At 47.4% G+C, this 10,000-nt stretch overlaps 1 protein-coding gene across 1 annotated transcript in view; it reads left to right on the top strand.

The window, feature by feature from the left end:
• The window catches only part of rims2a (regulating synaptic membrane exocytosis 2a), a gene marked incomplete at both ends in the record, with an annotated part of 194,304 nt that overhangs the window by 146,036 nt on the left and 38,268 nt on the right, over positions 1-10,000 (top strand). Inside the window, 3 exon segments of the mRNA XM_080858121.1 lie at positions 3,268-3,300; positions 6,313-6,416; positions 8,027-8,190. Coding sequence (XP_080714247.1) covers positions 3,268-3,300; positions 6,313-6,416; positions 8,027-8,190 — 301 coding nt within the window.

A 10,000-nucleotide genomic window follows, 5' to 3' on the forward strand; every position in this document is an offset into this window, starting at 1 on the left:
ATGTTTAGTCTAGAGTTTCCTTAAAAGTTCTGGCCTTCAGGAGAAAGACAGACACACACAGTCACACTAAGAAGCATCTGCCCTCGACAAACACACACACACACACATATACACACACAAAGCACCAGGCTTGCTCAGCCACATGCTTCAGCTCCAGGAGGTGGATGATTGTATTGGAGTTCACTATTATTAGGGATGAAAATTTCTGCTTGCATTGTTCACTGCAATGTCTGGCCGTGAACACATCTTCCACCAGCATACACTTTTGTCTGCTTCTCCCTGAGCATTAAGTGTGAATAAAGCACACACACACACACACACACACACACACACACACACACACACAGACACGGAAGAGCACTCGGGGCATATTTATCTCATTCTAAATGTTTGCTTTGCAAAGTGTGATAGGGCCACGGACAGGCGACGGTTTCAGTGTTTCCATTCTCATTGGGCTCAGTTTAAGCATCCTGGTCTCTATGGCAACAGCACGCTCTTGATGACAGGGAAGGCAATGCGTGTCCACACCTGGTGTGTTGTGTCTGGGTCCACGTGTCCGACAGGTGTGTGTGTGGGGGGGGGGTTAAACAAACTTAATGGCTTAAATAATGGCAATATATGGCTTAAATATCAACAGCCACAGACTCCTGGTTTCTTTCCCTCGCTCTCTCTCTCTCTCTCTCTCTCTCTCTCTCTCTCTCTCTCTCTCTCTCTCTCTCTCTCTCTCTCTCTCTCTCTCTTCCTGCTCTTGTGTGACTTGATCATTTAATGGACTCGCTGCGTCATTGAGCTGAATGCAGATGAGCACGGCTGGTTCAAGTACTCTGCTTAGAGAAGCAAGTCATCACTCCTGACAATGCTGAGACACACACACACACACACACACATACACACACACACACACACACACACACACACACACATACACACACACACACACACCCCAGGAGTGACAGCAGCACTTCTGCACCTGTAGGCACACCTGACCGTTAGCTGTGTAGGCATGGGCAGTGAGTGCCAAGCCTGCTGTCAATAACTGAGAGGAGTGGTTCAGTCGTCCAAAAGGCCGTTCCTCATGCTCTCCTCAAAGTGAAGTAGTCGCCACACAGTTCAGATTCGCCACTGGGTGACATGAGGCAGGGTGGGATAAGCCAGATCGAACACACGCACACGCACGCGCACGCGCACACACACACACACACACACACACACACACATACACACACGCACGCACGCACGCACGCACGCGCACGCGCACGCGCACGCGCACACGCACACGCACGCACGCACGCACGCACGCACGCACGCACGCACGCACGCACGCACGCACGCACACGCACACGCACACGCACACGCACGCACGCACGCACGCACGCACGCACGCACGCACGCACGCACGCACGCACGCACACGCACACGCACACGCACACGCACACGCACACGCACACGCACACACACACACACACACACACACACACACACACACACACACACACACACATACACAGCACAGCACAGCTGAACTGGTCTGTCCTGTTCTGTCAGTGATTAATGATAGCAGAGGATGAAAGTGCAGTTCAATGCTACTAGAGAAAAGAGAAGTGTGTGTGTGTGTGTGTGTGTGTGTGTGTGTGTGTGTGTGTGTGTTAAGATGGGATGAGGGGGGATGGGTGTAGGGGGGATGGGAGGATGGAGGGAGGGCGGAGGGGGGAATGATAACCAGAATCAGCAGATTCTGTTCCTCTGAAAATACAGATAAGACGCATGAATATGCAGAGGATCATCTCGTCCAATTAGGGTCAAACTCAGGCCTCTGGGAGAGATGTATTGCATAACATGCACACACACACACACACACACACACACACACACACACACACACACACTATTACACACACAGGCAGATACACTCTCAAGAGTATTCCCAAGAACACACAAAAGGACACACGCATGCAGGATAGAATGCATGAAAAAAGAAAGCCCAGTCCAAACAGGCCGTGGTTCTAGTTCTAGTTCTAGTTCTAGTTCTAGTTCTGGTTCTAGTTCTAGTTCTAGTTCTGGTTCTAGTTCTAGTTCTGGTTCTAGTTCTAGTTCTAGTTCTAGTTCTAGTTCTGGTTCTAGTTCTAGTTCTTGTTCTAGTTCTGGTTCCAGCAGTGTGTCAGGTACTACCGGCCGTGTTTCCTTTTCCAGGCTGCCTTTCCACAGCGTCTGTTTCCCTCTCTACACCTCAGATAGCACCAGGAGCCCTTCTTCCTTTTATCCTCTTCCTCAGGCGCCTCTTCCTCTCCTCCCATCCCTCTGTCTCTCCTCTCCTCCCATCCCTCTATCTCTCTTCTCCTCCTTCTTCCCCAGGTCCTGGTCTGTCTGTACCGGCGACGTCTTCATTCGTTAACCTCCCTCTTTGGCATTTCAGAAACATTTCAGCCTTTCAGGCCTTTTCCAGAGCACCCGAAGCTCACCCTTCCTCCCCCTGCTCTTCTCTTCCTCCTCCTCCTCCTCCTCTTCCTTCTCTTTTTCCTGTCTTTCTTAATACTGAGATCTCTCCTCCTCCTCTTCCTTCTCTCTTTCCTGTCTTTCTCAATACTGAGATCTCTCCTCTTCCTCTTCCTCCTCCTCCTCCTCCTCCTCCTCCTCCTCCTCTTCCTCCTCTCTTTCCTGTCTTTCTTAATACTGAGATCTCTCCTCTTCCTCCTCCTTCTCCTCCTCTTCCTCCTCTCTTTCCTGTCTTTCTTAATACTGAGATCTCTCCTCCTCCTCCTCCTCTTCCTCCTCTCTTTTTCCTGTCTTTCTCAATACTGAGATCTCTCCTCCTCCTCCTCCTCCTCTTCCTCCTCTCTTTTTCCTGTCTTTCTCAATACTGAGATCTCTCCTCCTCCTCCTCCTCCTCTTCCTCCTCTCTTTCCTGTCTTTCTTAATACTAAGATCTCTGCTCTTGCTCTTCTTTTGGCTGTTCGCTTCCTCTCTTTATACCTTATTACCTTATTATTGTGCAGTATTGTGGGTGGTGTGTTTGTTTTTGTTTGTTTGTTATTATTGTTGTTGTTATTGTGCCCTCCCGCCCTTTCCCACTTTACTTCATGTTATCTCCATGCAGCCCCCCCCCCCCCCCCCTATATGGCCTGGCCCTCTCTCAGTGTGACCCTACCCCCCCCCCCCCCCCCCCATCCCCCCGACCTCTGACCTGTTCACACACACACACATCCTCTCATCCCCATCTCCTCTGTCTATGTCTGTCCATTTCTGTGATGTGACACCCCACACCCCCAGAAGACATGGACTCACCCAGTCGGACAAACTCAGGTCTGTCCCTTCTTCTTCTTCTTCTTCTTCTTCTTCTTCTTCTTCTTCTTCTTCTTCTTCTTCTTCTTCTTCTTTTCCCCCATCTTGCTATTCTTTTCTTCCTTTTCATTGGTTCCTTCTCACATCCCTTGCTTTCTCCTGCCCATCCTGCTGATCCCTCTCTTCCTTTTCTTCTTCTTCTTCCTTTTCTTCTTCTTCTTTCTCTTCTTCTTCTTCTTCTTCTTCTTTCTCTTCCTTTTCTTCTTCTTCTTCTTTCTCTTCTCCTTCTTCTTCTTCTTCTTCTTCTTCTTCTTCTTCTTCTTCTTCTTCTTCTCTACCTGTGGTGTTCCTCCCACTGTGTTTGTGAATCCTACTAACCTCCCGTCTCTGCAAAGCTCTAAGGCATGATAGAACTGTATCTGGACTTGATCTTTCCATCAAGTCAAACCTGTATCTCGTTCACAACGCAAACATACAACTAAAAAGTTCTGTTAAAAAGTCTGTCATTATTCTCTCTAGCATACATCTGTATGCTGCGACAAATCATAGAGCCTGCCTTAACCACATATTGGACAGGTAGTAATGGCTCTAGACTAGAATCAGCCTCAGCATCAGAATCAGAATAGACTAGGCACAATTCATTAATTCCTTGGGTAATTAAGTTGCTTTTTCAACATGATCTGGTTAAATATACACATGATCAATATAAATAAACACATTATGTGTGTTTTTAACTGGTTTGTAATTCAGAACATGCACTACTTAGTTGGTTGGAGATAATGAAATGTGCCATCAGTGACTGCTTGTGGTATGAGCCCATATGTGGTTAACGCATGCTAATATTAATGACAGCTCTGTTACAGTGGCTTAGAGGGACCCAGGCAGACATTTGTCTTTGTGCTAGCTCCTATCTCAACAGCAATACTCTCATGACAGCACATTTGTGTTTGGATGCCCATTCATTTGTTTTGTTGTTGTTCTCTTTTCCCTCCCTCCCTCCCTCCCTCCCTCCCTCCCTCTCTCTCTCTCTCTCTCTGTCTATCTATCTTTCTCTCTCCCCTCTCTCTCTCTCTCTCTCTCTCTATCTCTCTCTCTCCCTCTCCCCTGTCTGTCTCTCTCTCTCTCTCTCTCTCACTCTCTCTGTCCCTCCCTCCCCCCCTCTCTCTCTCTGTCTCTCTATATATCTCTCTCCCTCCCCTGTGTCTCTCTCTCTCTCCCTCTCTCCCTCCCTCCCTCCCTCTATCTCCCCCCCCCCCCCCCCCTCTCTCTCTCTCATGTGTCTTTGTGTTGCTTCCCCATCACCAACAACCCCGTCCCTCCTCCCCCTCCCAACCCAAAGTAGACAGAGACATTGAGAGCCCAGAGAATGGCGATGCAGGTAGGCCCGCAGCACAGCGCTGAGTCCTTTTCCTGCTTGTGAGAAACTCTACACATGTGCTCCATGCCTGTGCTGTGGCATGAGTGGAATGTTCACTAGGAGTTCACTTTGCCACGTGCACCAATAGTAATGCATCACAAAAACGGTGTGCCTTTGTAGCAGTTTAATAAGAAAAGAAAACACTCTGTTTTTCCACAACCTCTGAGCACCCCTTTCGATGAACAGGTGTACTGATTGATTGTTTAATCAATTGATTGATTGATTGATTGATTTGATGGTTGATTGATTGATCGTTTGATGCACTGAGGGCACATGAGTGACACATTCTGAGAGCATGCCGTCAAAGGTCCCAAACTCTTTAGAAACACACACTTTAATGTCTGCCATGCTTAGTGTTATTCTATATCCAACTGTTTTGTCCGTGTGCATTAACAAACAACCTTTAGTCGTTATGATGTTTCTTCCCCCCTTCTGTCAGCTCGCTGTATACAGAATAACTATTAACTCTGTTTATTTCCCTCTCTTGTGACCCTTCCACTAAGTCAACCCAGCGGCAAACACCATGTTTCTTTGAGATCTCACCAGGCCCCTAAAACATGCAAACATTACACCTTAGAGGGCTTTTATACAGCCATTGAAATTAAAGAACGAAAAAGAAAACGCCACCCAGCCCTATAAAAGCAGCCGAGCGCTGTGAGCTATGTTTCCAGCCTTCGCTAGATTAGCAATTCAGCAGCAGCAGCAAGCAACAAATAAAGCTGAGCTAGCATAGCATGGGCATTAGTCAGCAGGAGTCTTGACTAGCGTCTGGCCCAGAATGTATTGATGCCTGATGCGTGTATGTTTCTCAGGGGATGGGATAGGGTGTGGGGGTGTGTGCCACAGCCGCTCGGCAGGGCAGCAGGATTTATAATCAGGGTCGTCGTAGTGTGTGGCACACGAATGAGGGATAGCCACTGTTCTGTCATAAACGTGGGATTTATGGAACTGTTGAACAGGCGGTTTTGTGTGCGATTCTAGAGTGCTCAAGAAAGGGTGCTTCACTGTGTCATCATTCATGGCAGGCGTTCAGTATTCTGTTCTCCTGCCTGGATGTTTGGTGTAAGTGATTTTTCATGGCATATTTTTTGTGTGGATTGTCTTTGTATGTTGAGATTGAGTGCTTTAGTTTAGTCCAGCATGAGAATAACTGATGTCGTGTGCTGACATGGTTGTATCAACAAAGAATCAGACTGATGTATGTGTTGGGATTGGAAGAACCAGACTGATGTATGTGTTGGGATTGGAAACATTCCTGAGATGGGAGTCCACCTGATGAATTGAACAATGTCACTGAACAACACAGGCTGGTAATCACACTCTCCTCAAGATGAGCGAGGTCGCGATGAGGAACGCATATGTCTCTCTTACTACACTGTCAGCAAAAGTCAGGGCCGTCTCCCAGCCAAATGCTCCCAGTGGTCTCCAGTCTGTGAGATATTAGGCACTGTTGTGCAGACACACACACTCCCACTTTGTCTTTACATAGATGCTGACAGCACATGCTTTTTGCCCCCCCCCCCTTCCCCTCATACCACCCCCCCCAGACTCACAGCCGCTCTCCATCCCCCCCTCCCTCCTTCCTTCTCTGACCAGCCTGTGCCTCTCCTCCGTAGGTGCGATGGACGTGGAGGAGCGCACGAGACAGATGAAGCTGAAGATGAACAAGTACAAGCAGGGCCAGGGCTCCGACTCGCGGCTGGAGCAGGACTACCACAAGGCAAGCCCCAGCACCTCCTAACTCTGCACCTCCTTACCCAGCCTCTCCCCCAGGCTCTCCTCCTAACCCAGCACCTCCTAACTCTGCACCCCCCCCCCCCCCCCCCACCACATAAGAATGTACTCGCCTTTATCAAATCCACATTGTACTCTAGATTAGCTCCTCTAATATAAAATAACAGTGTTACACGCTATATTAGTCTAGACCTTGGTTTCCAAGGCAGGTCTATACTTCTTTTTAGTTTTCTCTCCCTCCGTCTCACAATTTAAACACTTCATAGAACCACCATGAAGTGAATGACAGGATGCCTAACATCACTGTCATTTCAAAAGAGTCTTGAGATTAGGTTGAAGTTTGTTTTTTACATGAGACAAAACATTTCACCAAATGAGATACTAAAACCCCCTCTCAGTTCTCTCTCAGCCAAAACAATATTGAGAAACATTTCAAATGAAGAATGGAAAAACTAGTACAAATAGTAACCATATTACTATTTATAGTATCCGTGAATAACTGGGGGATTCTTGCTGCAGATGACTCGTCAATGAAGTACGTGTTAGAAAGGAGGTCAGGTGACCTGAGACATTCCAGACATACTTTAACTACTGTTAGTTCAGTATGTTCTTACTCTACACGTTGTGTTTACCATACTTTGACTAAAAGGTGCTCTGCCGCCTAGGCTAGCTCGTTCGGTTCTAAACGCTAACAACATTCCTAGCCAGGCCATGTAAGCCCAAGACGTCCACCTCTCTCGTCTCCTTTTAAGTATGCGGAATGTGAGTCATTATTCTCAGGGGGGAATCGAAGGCTGTCTGTTGCGTCTATAAAAAGCAGGTAGAAAGATGAATGTATTCATCGAGCTTTCTCAGTGCCCGAGATGAGGGATTGTGAAGGTTGGCTTGTTTACAGCTATATTACAGAGTTCTGCAAGCTTTAACAAAGCTTTGATTACACAAGACGGTTTTATGCTGACAAAATAAGAGTCCTTGTCACAACAAACCACTGTTTTATTTTTTTGGCATTAGCATGACAAAACATTAAACTCCAGACTAAAGTGTCCACCAAACACTTCTGGGTAGGCACAAGGCGGCTTTAAGGATAAGCAAACCATTTGAGGCTTTTGGCTATTACATAACTTTGAACCGCTCTCCATTGTGAATGATATAAATACTATGTCAACGCTTTGATAGATGGAAATGCTGTATGGAGACAGTTGGCCCACAAACCTAGCAGCATGTGAATTAGCACTTCACTGTCAGACTGTTGAGGTTTTCTAGAATTTCTCGTGGTTTTTAGTTAGGTAAAATATAAAAAAATATCAGACATGGCAGACTACCTAACAGAGTAAAAAAAAAAGGCCTTAGTGTTGGAAGTGTTAAAGCTGTAGAGCATAACTAAAGCAGGAAAGTTATACGGATAGTTTCTGTCCACCTCAACTCCATCCATCAAATCCTTAAATCCAAACCCTAAAGGTCTATAGTGAGGAATTATAATACATTCTTTCGTGAATAATTATTAGTGATTAAGCCGTTACCTAACTTTCTTTTCCTTACTCTCGTTTACTAACTCTCTCTCTTTCCTCTTTCCTCTTTCTTTCTCTCCGTCTGCAGCGGAGGGATCCCACGCGGGGGACGGACAACCTCTCGGCCAAGTCGTCGGACAGCGATGTAAGCGACGTGTCCGCTGTCTCGCGGGGCAGCAGTGCCTCTCGCTTCAGCAGCACGAGCTACATGTCTGTCCAGTCGGAACGGCCGCGAGGCAGCCGCAAGATCGGGTGAGCCACGCCACGCCACACCGTGCCACGCCACGCGCCACCACAGGGTCGAAGCTCACCAAAAAACACATTTTCATCTTGATGTGTTTGTTTGTTTTTTGCCAGGAATGGGTCCACCAGCATAGGTCATTAAATCACGAAGTGTGCTTTTGGGGTCATAAGCATTGGGCTTGTCCAGGTGTTTTCCCGTAACGGGAACTCCTGCAACAGGTTTAGTGTTATACTGCCAAGGAAATGTGCCTTTACGGTGGCATCATTTCTTCTTTTCCTGTTTCAGTGAGTTCAGGTTTGGCTCTGCGTAGTTTAGATTGGAGCCAAACGTTGAACTACACTCCCCTATGCAACACAGACCCATCTCTGGCAAAAGGAGCTGTGTTATTGAAAGACCAACAAAAAGGATCTGTTGTTCCGTTCGTCACAGTACAATTGTCTTCTGTCTCCATGTGCATCTGTGTGCTTCTGCTATTTTTGCATTGTTTGTGTTTTTGATTATCTTTATTGAATGTGCTTCAGGTCCTCACGCAATCTTTTGGTGCATCTCTCTGTTTTGTCTTTTCTCTGAAAACTGTTTTGTGTCGCCCCATTCCTTGTTTTTATTTGTCTGTTTTTTTTGCTCTTGTCTTTTCTGTTCTTTTTTGCACGCGCTCGCTCCGCCATTCACGCCATTCCGCTCGCTCGCGGCGGCGTCCATAGCAACGCCAAAGGCTTGCCTGGGCGGAGCCACTCCAGGGAAGGGGAGGACAGTGTGGGGGAGGAGGTGCTTCAAGAGGAGCAGGAGGCAGAAGTGGGGGGGGCAGGTGGCAGAGAGGGAGGACGAGTGGCAGGAGGGGGAGGGGGGAGGGCTGGGAAGGGAGCGGGGAGGAGGAGCGTTAGTGTAGACAGGCCGCAGGAGCTGAAGGAGGAGGAGGACGAAGACGACGCGGTCACGAGGAGGTTCTCGGAGACCGACCTCAGGTAAAGTCCACCGTGGTGATCTACGGGGGGGCCAGGCAGCATGCTCCTGCAGCAAGGTTCCCCCGAAGTAGATCCCACTAGGCTTGCTAGACAGTGCAGAATAAAACGATACACCTCGCCAATCCAGGCTTATTCAGTCTCCACACAGCAGCGATACAGTGCAACGGTCATCGTGTGATGAGTGCTGTATGCTGCTTTTGATAACCGAAAAAATCCTTTAATCGGAGTACTTAGATACTGAAACATAATCAGTAGGAACACAGTTAGTGCTAGACAATGCGGGGTTACCAGACAGTAACCCATGAGCTATAAAACGATGGAAGAAAAGAAAGAGTCTAGATGTAGAGGCCAGCCCTGAGGCAGCACCAAGTTAGAGCTATTCTACGAGATTGAGATTTTAAGCTCATATCTGTGTCAGTGTCTGCTTGCTGTGTGTACTGTATGTTCAGAGTCACACAGGTGTCTCGTCAGTCTCAGTCTCAGTGTTCTCTGTCCGTCAGAGTTCAGTGTCTCAACCATACACTGCCGTTCAATTCAGTCCAGTTGAATTGAATGCCAATCACAACATTATGTCTTGATCGTCACCACACAATGAGACCTTACAGCATAGCATAACACAGTGGCTACATGAATGATAACATAGTGGCTACCTGAATGATAACATTGTGGCTACATGAATAATAACATAGTTGCTACCTGAATGATAACACAGTGGCTACATGAATGATAGCATAGTGGCTACATGAATGATAATACAGTGGCTACCTGAATGATAGCAAAGTGGCTACCTGAATGATAGCATAGTGGCTACCTGAATGATAGCAAAGTGGCTACCTGAATGATAGCATAGTGGCTA

The sequence above is a fragment of the Sprattus sprattus genome (genome assembly GCF_963457725.1).
Source record: "Sprattus sprattus genome assembly, chromosome: 19".
In the NCBI taxonomy this organism is placed as follows: Eukaryota; Metazoa; Chordata; class Actinopteri; order Clupeiformes; family Clupeidae; genus Sprattus; species Sprattus sprattus.